Source organism: Arvicola amphibius, chromosome 2, assembly GCF_903992535.2.
Source record: "Arvicola amphibius chromosome 2, mArvAmp1.2, whole genome shotgun sequence".
NCBI classification, from domain to species: domain Eukaryota; kingdom Metazoa; phylum Chordata; class Mammalia; order Rodentia; family Cricetidae; genus Arvicola; species Arvicola amphibius.
Window position 1 is genome coordinate 75,952,963 of NC_052048.2, and position 19,447 is coordinate 75,972,409.

At 45.7% G+C, this 19,447-nt stretch overlaps 1 protein-coding gene across 2 annotated transcripts in view; it reads right to left on the reverse strand.

Moving 5' to 3' along the window:
• The window catches only part of Reep1 (receptor accessory protein 1), a 106,424-nt gene that overhangs the window by 26,666 nt on the left and 60,311 nt on the right, over positions 1–19,447 (reverse strand). For both annotated transcript variants that reach the window (XM_038320435.1, XM_038320436.1), the window contains exons 3-5: positions 18,410–18,486; positions 8,668–8,788; positions 645–758 (exon numbers count right to left, since the gene is read on the reverse strand). In XM_038320435.1, the coding sequence (XP_038176363.1) occupies positions 645–758; positions 8,668–8,788; positions 18,410–18,486 (312 nt within the window). The remainder of the gene's footprint in view (positions 1–644; positions 759–8,667; positions 8,789–18,409; positions 18,487–19,447) is intronic.

The window sequence follows — 19,447 nt, forward strand, 5'->3', positions numbered from 1 at the left end:
GAGTGCAGGTACTCACTGAGGCCTGAGGAAGGCATCAGCGCTCCTCCTGGAGCTGGAGATACAGGCAGCTGTGAGCCACCTGACTTCTGGGAACCAAACTTGTGTCCTCTGCAAGAACAGCATGTGCTCCCAAGTGCTGAGTATCTCTCCATCCCAGGTTAGGGGTTCATCACCTGTGATCCACAGGGAGCTTCATGGGCTCTGGGAAACTCTTGCTGTCACATGTATGTGTGTATGTGCATTTGCATATATATGTAAGAGGGGAGAATGCTCTGGAGGCAAAATTCACCATCTTTTCCCCATCATAGTTTTGGGTTTTTTTTGGGTTTTTTTTTTTTTTTTTTTTGAGTTAGGGTTTCCCTATGTAACCTTGACTGTTCTGAAACTCACTCTGTAGACCAGGCTGGCCTTGAACTCACAGAGATCCGCCAGCCTCTGCCTCCCAAGTGCTGGGATTAAAGGTGTACTCAGCTACCACTCAGATCCCCAGCATGTTTTTAAAGGGACCTTCGAATATAAAGATGACAGAGTGCCAACTGGTCTTTAGCCTATCCTGTGAATCTACACAGGTGGCAGGCAGAGGCAACCAAGGGGCCTAGGGTGTGGAGCAGCCCTGGTAGTCAGACCCCAGCATGGTACTGTACCTTAGAAGCAGCCATCACAGCTGCTGTGGCCGCCACGTTCAAGCCCCTCTTCCCGAAGTGCACAAGGGCGTCATAACTTCGATCTTTTGCTTGGACCAGGCAGTCATCAATTTCCTGTCAGAGGAGAAGTAGAGGCACACTGAACTGACAAGCTCAAATACATCTCTTCTCAACCTCTCTTCCCAAGTATGGGCTTGGCAGCTTGCCTGATAGCTGGCTCTCACTGGCCTGTGATGTCATGGACACTCTGAATATGTGTTCATAGATGGAGGATGGAGAAAGACAGGCTAGCGATAGCCAAGTGCAAAGAGAATTCTGAATAAGTAAAAACACAGCAACTCACTGACCCAGCAAGGCCCTGAGTTACTTCTAAAGTTCCTCTAAGTTCCAGGGATGCAAACAACCCTGCCTTTCCCTGAGAAGCTGTTCAACAAGACAGACCGAGAGAATCCAGCATGACAGAATGCCAACAAAGGTTTAGTCTCACACTTCAGCTAGTCGGTGGCAAAACTCAGGGTTTGTTTGCTTTTCTATTTTTGGGGGGATTTATCTTATGAGTATTTTGCCTGTGTGTATGTGTGCGCACCGCGTGCATACAGTGCCTGTGGAGGTCAAAGGGCGTCGGATCCCTATAGTTACGGATGGCTGTGAGGCACCACCTGAGTGCTAGAAGCAGCCAGTGCCCTTTACTGCTGAGCCATCGCTCCAGCTCCTCTATGCAGTTTTATTTTCTGGAAAAGGACAACAATGATAGCGTTTCCCCTGTGGTACATGGTGAGGGCTAACAAAGCATCTTGGCTACCACATGTGACAGCCTCCACCATCCTCTCCATCTTCAAGAAAGGCAATGGAAAATTAGCAACTCACAAATTCTGTTATTCCAAGATATTAACTGCCTCATGTGTATAATGATAGGAGAAATTGGATATGGAAAAAAACAGGCATTAATTTTGTGGATAAAGGAGATTTTAACAGATGCTGAAATAAAAGAAATTGAAGTCATCTGCTGTCACACAGCCAAGGAAAGGCAAAGCAGTAAACCATTCTGGGGTTTCCCGACCAAAGCCAACGGCAGTATGCTAGTTTAGCTCAATTCTGGATTACCTCTAGTGTATTCAGGTTATTTCTTTGTTTTGTGCTTTTCATTGTTCTGAGAAAGTGAGTGTTTGGTAGCCACTGCGGCTCATTTCAAAGCTCAGTAAGATGTGTGGCAACAGTCTTGTTTGGTAAAGTTTCCTTTGTTTGGGGTGGGGGCGGGCGTCAGTGCCCTCGCTGTGGTCCCTGTTCACAGCTTCCCCAGGATGTCCCAGCCTCTGTGATCTGGAGGACTAGGGGAATGCTGCTTGGCAGGTCTGAAGACACACTGCATTTCCTCCAATCCACAGGAGACAGCTTCAAGAAGACAGCATTCAGGGAAAGGAGAGAAGAGGGACTGACAGCCAAGTCAGGAGGTACCAGTTCTCTAACCCCACCTTTCTGAGACGGAAGGAGCTGTGGGCTTGCTTCCAAAGGGGATGTTCAGGGCTGTCTACAGATGCCCAATTAATTGGTCTCTTCCCAAGAGCCTTCCTGTACAGGAAGTCCAAAGCACTGAACGTCAGAAACTGCAGACATTGACATACCAGTGGGCGCTACCTACAGAGCTCTGTGTTTGCTCATTTTCTCGGTGCTTGACAAAAACGACTCAACTCGAAGAAGGAATGATTATTTTTTCTGATGGTTTGAGATGGTGTTATTCTTTTGGTCCCCGCCCCTTTTCACGCCCACTCCCAGCGACCTCTGGTCTCTTGGAGTCATCCCTGAATCTTTTTCTCTTCCCTCTCTTCTCTTCTCACTGCCCCCTTTTGCGTGTGCACACGCGTCTCTCTCTTTCTCTCCCTCCCTCCCTCCCTCTCTCTCTCTCTCTCTCTCCCTCCCTCCCTCCCTCCCTCCCTCCCTCCCTCTCTCTCTCTCCCTCTCTCCTTTAATAAAGCTTTATGTCTATTTTCTGTGTCTGTGCCGTTAACCCGCCGCTGCACCGCCTGTTCACCCGCCACCCTGGTCACACGTGATCCACGAGTCTCCGAGCTACTATCTTTTTAAGAACAAAAGATGGTACAGTCCATCGTGGTGGGCAAGACGCAGTGATGGGACTGCACAAGGTCACAGTTGCAGGAACAAGTGACAGCTGTTTCTTACAGGGCACAACGAGGAGCCAGAGATCTCAGTGTATCAGAACCAGAGTCAGATAGAAACTTGAATTCCTGTCCCACAACCCACATTTGCCCCTTACACCCCATGTCTGAAAGATTCCACAGCCTCCCGTAACAGCACTGCCAGCCGCGACCAGCTCCTCAAACACGGGAGCCTGTAGGGGATATTTCACATCCAAGATGAGACAGACCCCTACTACACAATTGTTAGAAAATAATCTAATTAATGAATTATACACTGTTAGAATCATTTAGCCCAGTAATCCTACTCTTGGGAATTCATTTTGAGATATAAGAAGGAACTGAACAAACTTAGTGTAACAAGAAGAAAAATGGAATAATCTCAATATCTAGTAGAAGGAAACAGTTCTCTCACTGCGGGTCATTAGAAAGACCATGGCAGATATGGACTACAGTCAGTGTTTACTATTGTAAAATATAAATAACTCTTTGCTTGGATGATGTAGGTGGGTCTTCTATCAATCTGTTGATTTCATTGGTTAATTAATAAAGAAAACTGCTTGGCCTAATAGGTTAGAAAATAGGTGTGTGGAGTAGACAGAACAGGAAGAAGGAAGTGAGATAGATGGCTCAGACAATTGCCCTGCCTCTACAACCAGTTGCGATGAAGCCAGCCACCAGGTCAGACATGCTGAATCTTTCCGGGTAAGACACCACTTGTGGTGTTACACAGATTATTAGAAATGGGTTAAAGCAAGATGTGAGAATTAGACAGTAAGAGGCTAGAAATAATGGGCCAGGCAGTGTTTAAAAGAATACAGTTTCCGTGAAATTATTTTGGGGCATAAGCTAGCCGGTGGCCAGGAGCCGGGTGGCTGGAAGCCCACTACACTTGGAGACTCATCCCTATTCATTTATTTACCTAGTGTGTGTGCTGTTTGCATGTTAGGGAGGGGGAGATGTGTGCACCCATGCATCCACATTGGGTATCTCTCTCTATTGCTCTCTACTTCAATAAAGATTTTAAATCTACAGTTATTTACTTTGTGAATGGGTGGAAGTGGTGGGTCAGAATACAACCTCTCTTCCACCTGGGTTTTGGAGCTCAAACTCAAGTTTGTTAGATTTGATGGCCAGGGTATTTATCCTATGGACAATTTAACTGGCCTTCTATACCTTGGTATTTGAGACAAGATCTCTCATTGGACCTGGAGCCCACCACATTGGCTACACAAGATCTCTCATTGGACCTGAAGCCCACCACGTTGGCTAGAGTAGCTGGCACTGAGCTCCTGGCATCCACTTGTGTTTACTACCCCTCCCCACTCCCCAGTGCTGGGGTTACAGACACATACCATGCCTGTCTTTTACCTGTTCTGGGGATATGAACACAGGTCCTCATACTTGCAAAAAACAGAGCCATCTTCTTCTTTTTTTTGTTTTTCCAAGACAGGGTTTCTCTGTGTTGTAGCTTTGGAGCCTCTCCTGGAACTCACTCTGTAGACCAGGCTGGCCTCTAACTTACAGAGAGCTCTGTCTGCCTCTGCCTCCAGAGTGCTAGGATTCAAGGTGTGTGCCACTACTGCCTGGCTGAGCCATCTTCTTTTTTTATTTATTTATTTATTATGTATACAATATTCTGTCGGCATGTATGTCTGCAGGCCAGAAGAGGGCACCAGATCTCATTACAGATGGTTGTGAGCCACCATGTGGTTGCTGGGAATTGAACTCAGGACCTTTGGAAGAGCAGGCAATGCTCTTAACCGCTGAGCCATCTCTCCAGCCCGAGCCATCTTCCTGAATACAAATATTTTATCTATATTAAGATTGATTGATTGATTGATTGATTTAGAGAAGGGATCTTGAGTAACTCAGGCTGGCCTGGAAGGCACTGCATAGCTTAGAATGACCTCTGAACTTTTGCCTCCACCTTCTGAGTGCTGGGATTGCAGGTAGGTGCCACCCTACCTGGCTTTAAGAGAGTAATGGAGATTGGCTCTGGGCTTTGTGCATGCTTGGCAAGCATGCATCAGCTGAGCTATTTTCCCAGTCCTCTATGTTCAGTTTCTGTTTATTTGTTCCTGAGATGGGATCTTATGCTGACTGCACTAGTCTTGGACTCCTTGGCTCAACAGACTTTCCTCCCTTACTCTTGCAACGGTCTAGGACTACATGCGTGTGCGCCACTGTTTACAGCTCGGTTTTGACAACTATTAAAGAAGAATCGATATAAAATGGTAAACAGCATGTGCAGACAGCTTATTTGCAGAATGACAGGGGCTAAGCATGCTTTAATAGATAGATAGATAGATAGATAGATAGATAGATAGATAGATAGATAGATAGATGGATGGATGATAGATAGATAAATAAATAAAGGTTGAACTGATGACAGCTTATGCTGGAGATATTGTAGGGAAAAGGGAACACTCGTGCATTGCTGGTGGGAATGCAAGCTGGTACAGCGCCTTTGGATGTCAGTGTGGCGATTTCTCAGAAAATTAGGAAACAACCTTCCTCAAGACCCAGCAATACCACTTTTCGGTATATATCCAAAAGATGCTCAATTGTGCCACAAGGACATGTGCTCAACTATGTTCATAGCAGCATTGTCTGTCATAGCCAGAACCTGGAAACAACCTAAATGCCCCACAACCAAAGAATGGATACGGAAAATGTGGTACATTTACACAATGGAGTACTACCCAGCAGAAAAAAATAACAACATCTTGAAGTTTGCAGGCAAATGGATGGAGCTAGAAAACATCATATTGAGTGAGGTAACCCAGACACAGAAAGACAATTATCACATTTACTCACTCATAGGTGGTTTTTAAACATAAAGCAAAGAAAACCACCCTACAAATCACAATCCCAAAGGACCTAGACAATAATGAGGACTCTAAGAAAGACATACGTGAATCTAATCTACATGGAAAGTAGAAAAAGTCAAGATCTCCTGAGTAAACTGGGAGCATGGGGAACATGGGAGAGGGTTGAAGAGGAGGGGAGAGGCAGGGAGGAGAGCAGAGAAAAATATAGAGCTCAATAAAAATCAATAAAAAATCTTAAAAAAATAAAAAATAAAGTTTGAGTTTGGATAGTTAATTAATTAATTTGCTTTCTGAGAGAAGAGCTGCTTGCTCCTGGCCAGCCTGGAACAACCTGTGTAGATCACTCTTGTGTCAGGAAAACTCACCTGCTCCTTCCTTCTGAGCACTGGAACTAGAAACATGTGATTTGGGAGGAGTTAAATTATTCACCTTTTTTCTTTTTAAAAAATTATGAAATTGTTTTATCAATAAGGATAAATAACATCTTTATATAATTTCACCACTTTTTTTGAGACAGGATCTCACTATATAGCTCAGGCTGGCCTCAAACTTGTAATCTTCCTGCCTTTGCCTCTTGAGAGTGAGGATTACAGGTGTGAGCCAGCGTCTCCAGCCATTATGTCCAAACATGTGCAAACACACACTTCTTAAACAAAACGAGTACTTTCAGATGTCCTTGTTAACAATCTTGTCATTGGTGTATTAAGGATGTGACTGAGGGGCTGGAGACATAGGTAGTGGCAGAACATTTGCCTAGCATTCATGAGTCCCCGGGCTCAATCTTTAATACCATAATAAAGAAGGACTGTTACTGACCGTGGTGTGTGTGTGTGTTCACTTGTTTATGCATGTGTGTGTACATATGTGCACACAAATGTGGAGGCCATATCTCTACCCCTCTCTACCTTCCATTTTTGGGACAGAGTCTTCACTGAACTTACTGATGTGGCTAGACTTCCACACAGGGATTTCCAGGGACCTATCTGTCTCCATGCCTCCCCACCCACCAGAGCTGGGTTACGGGCAGGCACTCCAAGCCGGTCTTGTCCTGTGGGTGTGCGGGATGAGAACTCAGGTCCTCACACTTGCACAGCAAACACTTTACTGATGGAACCAACCCTCCAGCCTCAGTGGTACTGATTTGATACCTTGGTATTTTTAAATATTCTTTGGCTTTATTGAATTCATTTGTCAAGTTTAGTCTTTTTGTGGAATCCTTAGGTTCTTCTATATATAGAACCAGCTTATATGTAAATAGAAGTAGTAGACTTCTCTTTCTGTGCTTATGTCTTTTATTTATTTACCCTGCCTGACTGCTATGGAGAGACCTTCCAATACTATAAGAATAGGAGTAGTGTAGGTGGACACATACTTGTCTTATCTGAGACATAAACATAAAACTGAAAACTTCTCCCCAATCAGGTATAATACTGGCAGTGAGTTGTCATACATGGTTTTTTATCATGTTCATGTATACTCCTTCTGTATGTAATTTTGATAGCTTTGTTGTTAATATTGAGTTCTGTTTTTAGATATTTATTTTTAGATTTATCTGTTTTATTTTTATGTGGGTAAGTGTTCTGCCTGCATGTACGTATAAACATCACAAATGTGTGTGGTGCCTGTAGAGGTCAGAGAGGATGTCGGATCCCCTGGAGCTGGAATTACAGATGGTTGTGAGCTACCATATGAGTGATGGGAAAACCTCAGGTCCTCTGTAAGAGCAGCCAGTGCTCTTAGCTGCTGAGCCATCTCTCCAGCCCAAGGAATACTGAATTCTATCAAATGCTTTTTCCTGCATCTGTTGAGGTAACTGTAGATTTTGAACCAATCAGATATTGCTGTAGTATTGATAATAGTAAGATAGGAAATCCATATGCTCATCATTGGATAAATGAGGAAATATGGTATATATCCATAATGGAAAATTACTCAGCTATAATACAGAAAGATAATCTTTCTAAGGAAAATGGGCTACAGGGGAGGACACTGAGTAAAGTGAAATTAGCCAGACCCAGAAGTACAAACACCATGTTTTCTTTCCTGTGCAGATGCTAAAATAGTCAGTGTGGACGCAGAGATCAAGAGGAGACAAGGGACATGGGACGCTGGGCAGCACTACGGACAGAAGTAATGAGCGCCAGTGTTCTGAAACTGCGGAGTGACAGGAGTTCACAGTGAGCGGGAAGAGAGACAGACAGAGAGAGGAGGTGGAGGCTCCACAGACAAAGCAAAAACGAGAAAGAACTGATTACCCCGATTTGCTCAGCATACATTGTACAGATGCTGAAATATCACACTGTACCCCATAACTATGTTCAATTACTATGTACAAATAAAATTAAAAAAATAATAATTTTTTAAAGATGTATAAGGAGAGAGTAACACTAACTACCTTGATTTGGTCAGCACAATTAAATGTATCTGTAAGATTATCACGTGATGTAGGTGGGTCTTCTTTCTATGTGTAGCTTTCATTGGTTAATTAATAAAGAAACTGCTTGGCCTGATAGGTCAGAACATAGGTGGGTGGAATAGACAGAACAGAATGCTGGGAAGAAGGGAAGTAAGGCAGACGCCATGCTTCTCCGAGCCAAGACAGACGTAGGCTAGAATCTTTCCCGGTAAGCTACCACCATCTCAAAAAAAAAAAAAAAAAAAAAAAAAAAAAAAAAAAAAAAAAAAACAACAACAACAAAAAAAAACCAACAGAGAGATGGACTGATGAGAAGGCTCAGCAGACAGAGGTACTCGCTAAGCCTTACAACCTGAGTCCAGTTCTTAGGATACTTATGGTGTTCTCCCTGCAAGCTGTCCTCTGATCTTCACGTGTGCCACGGCATGCACATGCCCACATACAATAAGTGAAAGAGAGAGAGAATGAGAGAGAAGATTTTGTGTGTGTGTGTAGCTATTAAGGGAAACAGCTTACCTGCTGAAGTAAAGAGGAACCACGAGGGGTCTCCTGGAACAGAACAGTTCTTTCTACACAGAACTTTGATTTATATTTTGCTTGCTAGAAGCAGTATCGATTACCTTTTCTTTTGAAGACAGTGTGGGATGAACGAACTTCCTGTACAGGAGGCTGGATCCTTTTGTATAGGGAGATAGCAGCCAGGCTACAAATGCTATTTTTAGTTCATAATAGAATGGGAACCTGGAAAGAGAAGAAAATACACTTTTCATTCCATTCTCGGAAGCACTGCCTGAGGCCCGTGTGGAAAGGACCATGGTTGGAATGGGTGCCTCCCACCTCATAGACAGATGAGGTTCCCAGGTTCCTTATCCTCCACCTGTGGAAGGCACATGCACACACATGCACATCTACACACCCAAGACCTCTCCCTGAAAGCCAATTCGTGTTTTGTTTTGTTTTGTTTCTGTTTCCCAAGAAAAACGAAGGCAGGTTCCCTCCAGCAATTGCAGCACGGCTCTGCCTGACAGAAGCTGGCAGCAGAAACGGCAGGGCGACTGCTCACTGCGGTTGGCATGTGGATCCAGCTGCAGCTGTGGGCTCAGAAGGTCAAGTTTGTATCTGGGCATGTCATTACACACCCTTCATTATTTATGGCCGCGAGACACAGAGACCAGGGGAATTACAGCAGGGTGAAGCTAGCAGGGTCTTCACACTGGCCAGGTACCTCCCTTTCTTGTCTCAACAGAGACAGAGAGAGGAGCCCGCCTCCTACCAAACAGGAGAATCTGACTTACTCTATTCAACTCAACGGCAGGCACAGAGATCGTAATCTTTTCTTGTGTGTGCCAAAAGAAAGAAGAGTGTGAGGTATTAAGTAACACACGATCCTGGCCTCCTACACACCTGCGGGTCCATTCATTCATGTGTCCCACAAACACTCCCCCTCCACCTATCCATGCCAGCTTAAATTATGGCACTAGAGGGGGAGTGGCATAGGTCCCTGCGATCTTGGAACTTCAGGAAAGAGGCAAGATTTTGGCATCTTGGTTGAGGAGGTAGTGAAGTCAGGAGAAGGCTTGCTTTGCGAGTGTGATCCACAGAACCGCACAGAAAGAAAAAGGCCAGATGTAGTCACATGTACTTACAACCCTGGTGCTGGCGAGGCAGGGACAGGCGAATCCCTAGGACTCTGGCCAGCCAGTTTAGCCTCCTCAAGGATGAGCCACAGGCATGGAAACCCAGTCTCAAAAAAAAGTAGATGGATCGGAGGAACCCCACCAGAAGCTATTTTCTGGCCTACAGATACACGAGGCACACATGATGTGTATCTTTAGAAACACTAGTGATTTAGAAACACTTCCAAATACATATGCACACACACACACACACACACACACACACACACCTTCAGAAACACCAACAAACAGAGAAAGAGTATGGAGGTATGAGAAGAGGAAAGGAGAAGGCCTGACGTCCTTAAATTTAGGATTGCCTGATAAAATAGCTAGAGACTGACTGATGTAATAATATCAACCTGAGACAAGTGTCATAGTGGGCCATAGTGGGTCTCTGTTACTCTACAGCAAGTCTGAAAAAAATGGAAAAGCCAAGCCCCTCAAGTGGATGCAGACCAGTGGGACCTAGATTTCAACCCCACCACCTCAGTCTCTACCTGGGGCTGTGAATAACCTGAATAACCACAATCATATTGTGGTGCCCAGAGGTAGATTACCACGAGTTTTGATTTTCTGTATTCTGACAATGTGGCATCCTGAGGCTTTGCTGACCCTGGGGGAAGTGTCCTTACTAGGGCAAACCAATTCTTAGACCTAGCCAAGAATGGGCTCCCAGCACAAGGCTCCTTCTGAACTTTACTTTTTTCTAATATTTGATTTTTAGATTTTGTGTATGCATGTGTGTGAGCGTGAGTTTATGCATGTAAGTGCAGTGACCATGGAGGCCAGAAGAGGGCACCAGATTCCCTCAGAAGCTAGAGTTACAGGCAGTCATGATCCACTTAATGAATGCTGAGAACCTAAGTCTAGACCTCTGCAAGAGCAGCAAACACTCTTAACCGCAGAGCCATTTCTCTAGCACCCTCCCCAAGCTGCCTTTTTTATTGCATTTAAAGACAGGGTCTCACCTGTAGTTCCAGTTGCCTAGAACTCATTATGTAGACTAAGCTAGCCTAGAACTCACAGACATCTGCCTGTCCTGGGGACAAATCACCATGCCCATCCTCCATTTCTGTTTTTGTAAAAGAAGAAACAGAGACAGTCTATTAAGAAAGGGGAATCACTGCTGGGAGTGAGAGTGGGCTAGTGGGTGAGGAAAGGCCCTTGCTCAGAGTCCTACAGCTACACACACAGGCCAGTAGTCCAGAGTCTGCAGGATCTTATGCTCTGAGCCACTCTGCACTTGCTGGCATTTCCCTATGAGCAGGAGCCAGAGCCAGAGATGCACCTGTAACTCAGAACCATTGGCAATAGCAATCCCAAACACACTCACCTTCCTAGTGCATTCCTTCCCATGGAACTGTGCCCACAGCAAGAGCCACTGTTCCTACCCTCTGCCTCCAGTACCATCCTGGCACCTCCCCTGTGGCCTTGTATGGTGTGGTGTGGTAAGCCACACTTCCTGTTTCTAGGGATCTATGAGCTGAATAAATATCTCCCTTCCTATCAGTCATTTTCAGGTTCCCAAGTTGGACCACATCTCCTTAAAAGGAATCTTAGGCATCCTTAAAAAAAGATGCAGTGGGTGAGGAGGCCTCTTATGCTAGTCTGAGGATCAAAAAGTAAGTCTTTCCCAGGCATCCTTTCCAGAGGAAGGAGCTGAAAATAAAAGCAGTCCCTAGCAAGCCACGTCAGAGCCTTTTCAAAGGCACACGCTCCCCACCCTCCCTCCCCATCAGCAGTTCCACCTCACCAAAGCCTGTCTGCTTTCTGCCTCCAGTAGGCTCTTCCTGAATGTTCTCCAAGCAACTGGGGTGGGGGTGGGGGTGGGGAGGGCTCTTTCCTGGCGAAGCTGTTTCTTCTTTCACAGCCATAGAAGACTGGGGCTAAGAGAGGGGAGGTGTGCTTGATTCCCCCAGAGTGAAACACACGGGTGATTAATAATGGAGGAACTTTTGTTTTGAAAACAAATTATTTGCCAGCCCAAGGGGAAGGCAACTGAATCCAGCAAGCTCAGACAGACAGTCCCAAGGGCAGCCGCCACAGTGCAGCTCTCCTGGGATTATGTAAAAGATACTTTAGAAAAGTAGGTCATGCACGCACACAGTTAAGAAACGCTAAAGAAAGTAAGAGTATCCAGGAAAGTCTCCTTCCCACCGCATCCTCTAGACGTTTTCTTCATCAGTTTCTTGCACATCTTGGACTAGGAGCTAGGCCTGTTCAATCACATAGATACCTGCGATTCCTTTAGCTGTCTGGTGGTGGCATTGGAAGCCTGGCAGCATCTCTACACTTCCTTCAACACCTTGCTTTCTCTAATGTGCACAGAATCAACAGTATACATTGGGGACTGTCTCATACCAGAACATGGAAAGCTTCGGTCCTCTTCATGGCTTCCTATAGGTGTGCAAGCATCTTCCAGGAAAAGGGATTGATGACAACCTTTGTCTATTACAAGCCAAGCTTCCACCACACTTCCCTGTGTGTGCTTCTTTGAATACACATGCAAATGCGCAATGGCATGGGGCTCAGGAGTGAATTATCTGTGTGCACTTTGTAGACAGCAGGTACCTCCATGTAGACGGAGTAACGTCATTCTCACTACAGCTAACTAAGAGCCTCTGTCCTAGGCTACACGGTTAGTTTGAGGAATGCCTATCAGACCCTCCCAGGGGCCCCTCAGGACTGCTCAGACTCTTGATTCTCTGAACCATTTGTTACAGATCGCTTGTTCTATAGAATCTTTCTGGCATATCCCACCTATGCTGATACAGCTTTTAAAACCTTCCTGTTCCTGCAAGAAGGCTGGAGAGACATCTTGTGTTTAAGAACACTCGCTGCCCAGAGGATGGGCGTTTGGTTCCCAGCACTGATACCTGGAGGCTCACAACTGCCTATATCTTCATCACTGGGGATTTTGACACCTTCTTCTGTCCTCTGAGGACCCACACGTGCCTGTACTGAATGCATACGCACGCATACTCTCTCTCTCTCTCTCTCTCTCTCTCTCTCTCTCTCTCTCACACACACACACACACACATATTTATAAGAATATCTTTAAAAACAACAATAAACTTTTTTCTGTCTTCCCACTTTTTAGTTCATCCCTTGGGCCTCCTCTGTCAGACCAACACAGCACGTTCCAGTGACGATGTGAAAAGCATTAACACACGTGGCCTCTCCCACCCTCCCTGTCTCCTAGTGTTCTAGCCCAGGGCAGCCCATCCTTATCGCTGCACTAGGGCCCTGAAGCAGGGTGGGAAGCAGGTGTAGGAATGCAACAACTCCAGAGATAAGGGACTGCCTGCTCCTCCAGGACCCGGTGCTTACAGGCAGAAAACAACGCCTAAAGCTTTGCTGTGGCTAAGGAAGAATGAACAGACCTTAAATCTCCCTCTACAAATGGTGCCCACGAATGGAAATCCAGTCTCTCTGTCTGTCCCAGAACTGCCCCAGTCCTGGTTCCATTTCCTCGTTCCCAGCCTGCACTTCCTTCTCAACCCATCTCTGCCTGTGAAGTTCCTGACTGAAGGCTCAGCTTCATCTCCAGGTGAAGGGGATAAACTCTGCCACTTTCACAACTGAAGTTAGGGTCCAGGGCGCTGAGAAGGACACACAGGTGTCTTTCGCAACAAAGGGCTATTTATCTACAAGGCCCTTACACTCAGGGTGGAGGGAAAGAGCAAACACCGAGGGCCTAAATTAGCCTCATAGCATCTCAAGGATGTACCCAGCAGCCCCCTTCCCAGTCATGCCCCAGCTTGTGAAGATGTGACCAAAAGTGGTAAGACTAAACCTCAGCCAATTAGAAATATACTAGTGTAACTGCTGCTTGTTTAAACTAATTATATAGCTGGCCCTGAAACACCCCTTAACTATACTTAAAAGCAGCCTACACATCCCTCTGGGGCCACTGCCCTTTCGTACAGGTGAACGACCCTACGTGACCCCACATGCATGACGGTATAATAAACCATCTTTGTTCTCGCATACTGTTTGAGTCTGGGGTCTTCCTTCAGTGTTTCCTCAGACCCGACACAGGGTCACTGAGAAGGAAGATCCTGCTTGTCCCTTGTTGAGTGGAAGAACGTGGCTTGCAGACTTGCTCCCTCGCAGGCTCCTGTTCAGCTGCCTTAACTATCTAGCCCAGGAGCACCTGGTGAGGAGTGTGGGCCCTCTGGGCTGAGTTCTCCTACACCAGTTACCTATGACTACAACCCCCCACTGACACATCCACGGGCCAATTCCGTGACCTGTGCTTTCCTCTCTGAGGACTCTGAAGCTGTGTCCCTTGACAGAGACAACTAGGACAGTAGGTTAGACACGTCCTTGCCCCACGAGAGAGCCAAGACAAAAGGGTGAGACCACAGCAAGGCCCACAAATGCAGTAGAAGTGTGGACAAAGTCCTCTGGGGCACAAGGCCATTAGTACACCCCAATTTCCTTTTGTTGTTCACCCCTCCCCTGAGTTTTCCTTGCTGTGTTTGGTTTTATCCCAACCATCACAAGTTGAAAACAAACCCCCCGAGGAGCCTCCAGAGGCTATGAGGTGCCAAGCAGTGGACCTTAGCTCTCCATTCTTCCTTTCTTTCCTGCCTCCCTCCCCTTTCTGTCCGGCTTCCTTTGGTGGTGCTGGGACTGAACCCCAGGCCTTACGTATGCTAAGCAAATGCTCTGCACACCAAGCACAACCTCGGCCCCTGTACTTAATTTTCAATGTATTGTTTCAATTTTACTTTGCCATGTGCATAAATTATTTTATAATTTAAAAAGGATTAAATGAAATAACCTCCACGAGTTATGAAGCAAATCATCGTCCTATCTCTTCTGTTACCACTGAGTTGCTGCTTCCATCAAGGAGCGAAGAAGAGAGAAGAGAGGAGAGGAGAGGGGAGGGGAAGGGAAGGGAAGGGAAGGAAGGGGAAAGGAGAAGAAGGGAGAAGAGGGGAGGAGAGAGAGGGATGGAGGGAGGGAGGGAGGGACTGTGAGGAGGAAAGTGGGAAGTGCCCTGGAAGGGTGGTAAACAGAAGGGAATGAGGATGAATGCAGTGTGAGGGGCCGATTCTCTGCTTCTCTGCAGAGCTGAGGCCTCCAGGAGCAGGGCAAGGGACCCTCACTTCCCATCCATAAACTCCTAGACACCACCAGCTAAGAGGGCCAAGGAGGAACAGGTGAGGCCTCCAGCTGACAAGCAGAAAGGCAGGAACTCTACCCTGCCCATATAAACATCCGGACATACTAGGTACCACATATATTCCCACTATAGACAGGATTTTGCTGATGACCTTCTCCTTATTCACATAAGGTGCTTACAGATGTAATGAAGGTTACTCACAGCTAATTTTAAGGCGGGGAGATAGCTGGATTATTGGGGTGAGCCTATCTAATTACACACTACATAGCTAACATACAGATCTTCCGTTGGAAGCAGAAGACACAATCTGAAGCCTGAGAAGGATCAAGACAGCATTGTGAGCTTGAAGAAGGGAGCTGTGCAGGTTAAGAAAACAGAGCCCGTGTCCTACAACCACAACAGATAAAATGCAGCTCATAACCTCAGTGACTGTAAGCGGGAATCGTTCCCAGAGCCAGCAGTCAGAGCCTGGCTGTTCCACACCTTGACCCTGGCTTTGGGAGGTTCTGAGCAGGGAACTTGGTTTGCTCAGCCCCAACTTCTAACTTGTAGAAGTGGTAGAATAACGACTGTGTGCAAGATCAAACTTACATGTCTCACCATACAAAAATCAAATTGACAGGGCGGGGGGGGGGCACATACCTTTCATCTCAGTACTTGGGAGGCAGAGGCAGGCGGATCTCTGAGTTCAAGGCCAGCCTGAGTTTCAGAACAGTGAGTACGACATAAAGAAACCCTGGCTTGAAAACCAAAAAACCAAAACAAAAAACAAAAAACAAACAGCCTCCTCCCCCCCCCCCCAAAAAAAGAAAAGAGCTGGGCAGTGGTGGCACACGCCTTTAATCCCAGCACTCGGGAGGCAGAGGCAGGCGGATCTCTGTGAGTTCGAGGCCAGCCTGGTCTACAAGAGCTAGTTCCAGGACAGGCTCCAAAGCCACAGAGAAACCCTGTCTCGAAAAATAAAAAAAAAAAAAAGAAAAAAGAAAAAAGAAAAGAAAAGAAATCCAGACTCCTGCAATGGCCGGCACATGGCTCCTTTAAAAGAAAGACTGCACAGCTATGTTCTAAAATAATTACAGCCAATGACTCAAAACGGAACTCAGAGATTTGCTGCTCAGGTCTGACTCTGGGCCTATGACGCTGTAGGGCTCATACTGGCCCTTTCGGAGTAAAAAGCTTTCTCTTCTCCAGAATGGGAATCACTGCTGTTTGGGTGGAAGCTTCACCTCAGCCCCTGGCATCTATATATCCACCTCAGCCCCTGGCATCTATATATCCAAAGAGTCTGGGATGTTTGGGTGGAAGTTCCATCCCAAGTCCCCTCCCCTGGAAGTTGCCTCAGTCCAGACTACCTCTGAGAAAGCCCGCCAAATGGTGACCCTTCCCCAGAGATGCTCAAGACCACTCCCACAGGGTATTTAAACTGCCCCCCCAGAGAACAAACACATGGTTTTCCGGTCTTCCTTCCCCATCTCCTCTCTGAGGGCCCGGAAAGCCACACAGGAGCGCTGGTATCCATTAAACTTGGGCTTTTTCTAATTTGGTTTGATTTGGTCTGATCTGGATTATTGCATCGGCCGAGAGACTTATTGGGATGCAAAAACTTTTCACCTGCCAACCCCCTTAAATACGAACAGGCTACTATGTGTTACTCACCATCTTTAAGAGAAAGCTGCGTATCAATGCAAACAATATTTTAATTGTACCACTGCTAAAAATAGCTGTATTAATTTCTTTTGGGGATAGAGAACTAAGACAAAGTCTCATGTAGCCTAGGCTGGTCTTGAACCCACTAGGTAGCCAAAGCTGATCTTGAACTCAATCCTGCTTCTACCTCCCAAGTGCTGAGATTAAAGATATGTGTCTAGCAACTGTATTGTTTATAAGCAAAAGAAGCCAAACAACTTATTGTCCATCAAAAGGACATTAATTGGGACTGGAGAGAAGGCTCAGTAGTTAAGAGTGCATACTGCTCTCTCAGAGGACCTCAGTGTGGTTCCCAGCAAGCACTCCTGGTAGGCCCCCTCAACGCCCCGCAACTCCAGCTCCAGAGGATATGATGCAGTCTTCCAGAGGATATGATGCAGGCCTCCTCAAGTCCTGTACTCATGTGCACAACTCCCCTCCCCCCTGCCCCCCCACATGCAAGTGGACCTATACACAATTAAAAGTAAAACACATCTTCAAACATTCCAAAAGGACACTAATTAAATAAGTTATACTTCATCTAGACCATGAAATTCTTTTTTAAAAAATATTATTTATTATGTATACAATATTCTCTCTGCATGTATGCCTGAAGGCCAGAAGAGGGCACCAGACCTCATTACATATGGTTGTGAGTCACCATGTGGTTGCTGGGAATTGAACTCAGGACCTTTGGAAGTGCAGGCAATGCTCTTAACCTCTGAGCCATCTCTCCAGCCCCCTAGATCATGAAATTCTATGTGGCCATTGAAAAATGGGTAGATAACTTATGCTCCCATGAAAGTATTTCCAAAACAAATTCAATAAGCAGACTGAGAACTGTTATGTCTCATACTATTATTTAAAAAGAGAAAATAAAAATATAAGGAGCATACTTAGGAACCTGAAAGAGGAACTTTTAGTGGAAAAGACTAGCCTAGGCTACATCTAGACCATCTCAAAAAAGTTACCCTCCAAAAACAAAAACAACGACAAAAGAGTTGCCATAAGAATAAGAAAAGAAAAACATTGGGCCAGTGAGACGGCTTGCTGTACAAGGTTGATGAACACACAGAAAGTTGGAAAGAGACAGCTCCAAAGTTGTTCTCTAACTTCCACATGTGTACCATGGCATGCCTGTGCTCACATGTACCATGTATGCATCATACGCAACATGCACATACATACATATACACACACAAAGAACAATCAAATTTTAAAAATAAAAACTGTCTGTGTAAGTGTATTTATTAACACACCAACAATTTTGTTTTTGTTTTTTGGAGACAGAGTTTCTCGATGTAGTTCTGGCTGTCCTGGAACCCACTATGTTCAAGATGGCTTCAAACTCAGAAAGATCTACCTGCCTCTGCCTCAAGAGTCCTGCAATTAAAATACCATGCCTGGCACCAACAAATGTTTTATGAGGACACACAAGTGTGAACAGCAGTCATGAAAGAGCACAGGGGTCAGGAGGAAACGTGGTATTTTGATCACATGCTTATTTTTTGCTTGCAGCACTAGGTCTCAGGCCCAGGACCTCATGCTTACAGCATTAGTGTTTACTCCTGAGGCTTAGCCCCTTCATTGCATACTCCCTTCTTTGGCATGCGAATACGTCACCAACTCCAGTCAGGGAAGAGCTCTGCCCATACATCCCTAGGGCCCTACACAGCACCTGCTCTCAGGAAGTCCAGCACGGAAATTTACTTGAACAACTTTTATGGAGTAATTTACTAAAAATGCTGCAGCTAGCATTCCAGTTTTGGTTCTGCTCCTCTGCCCAGGGGAAGGCTGAGGTCCTTTCCACCACTCCCCACCCACAAAGCTGCCCTCTGGAACGTGCCAGTCCCTGGAGTACTTACCAGCAAAGGAAGATGTCTGTGAACGTCTCTGCTGTGGTGAAGAGGGCAAATATAATCCAATACATCATCCATTTGACCTGTTAAAGAAAGACTCAGTAGACAAGGCCATGGTTGCCCAGCCCAAAGCAGTGAACACTGAGGTGCCTGTCGCCACCCTCCCCACAGTTCCCTAATTCAGGTACAGTTCTACTACACCTTCCATGCTGGGAGCAAACAGGCTGTTGTACAGGGTAAGATTTCAAGCAAAACCCTAGGAGGACTCTTAGACGTAATCCAGGTTAGCTATACTTTAGGACAAAGCCCCAGAGAGCTGGGGGAGGAGCCTGCGCCTGCCAGACTGGCTGCAAGTTCAAGAGGGGAGAACCTCAGAGAAGGGAGCCAAGACGAGGGGACCACAGAATTGACACTCTAAGCCGTTTTCAAAGTCTTGATCAGAATCCTGACACTTGGGGCTCTTAGGAGGGTCATGAGGTTGGGGTCAACTTGGACCACAAAGCAAGAACCTTCCACAAAAACAACAAAGCTCCTGACTGGACCTTGAATTGCAAAGAATCAAAGTAAGATTTCAAACAGGGATTTAAATATGTATAGAAATGAAAAATTTTTTAAAAAAGATAAAGTAATAGGAAAAATTAGAAAAGACTGGGTGTCCTATGGATGCCAGGTGTCCAGCATACAGTTCCAAATTATCCTGGTTCTTCAGGTATCTTACTTCTCAACACTGGCTATTTTTTATAGCTTCATAAGTTATAGAAAACTGATTTCAATGACAACATTCTTTCCATAAGGATGCAAATCAATTTTGTCTCTGGGGGACACACCTGAACTTTCACTCACTCCTGCCCCATGACTGTGTCGAATATTAGCGAACACACTAATTCCAACAGTTTCAGTTTTGAGAAAGGGTCTCCCTCACTATTAAAGCGGCTCCCCAGGAATGGTGACCACTACAGAGCTAAAAGGGACTGAAAGAGTTATTAAGGATATTGAGACGGCAAGGCCATTCTACCATTTGTAAACAGATGCATCCTTAAAAGA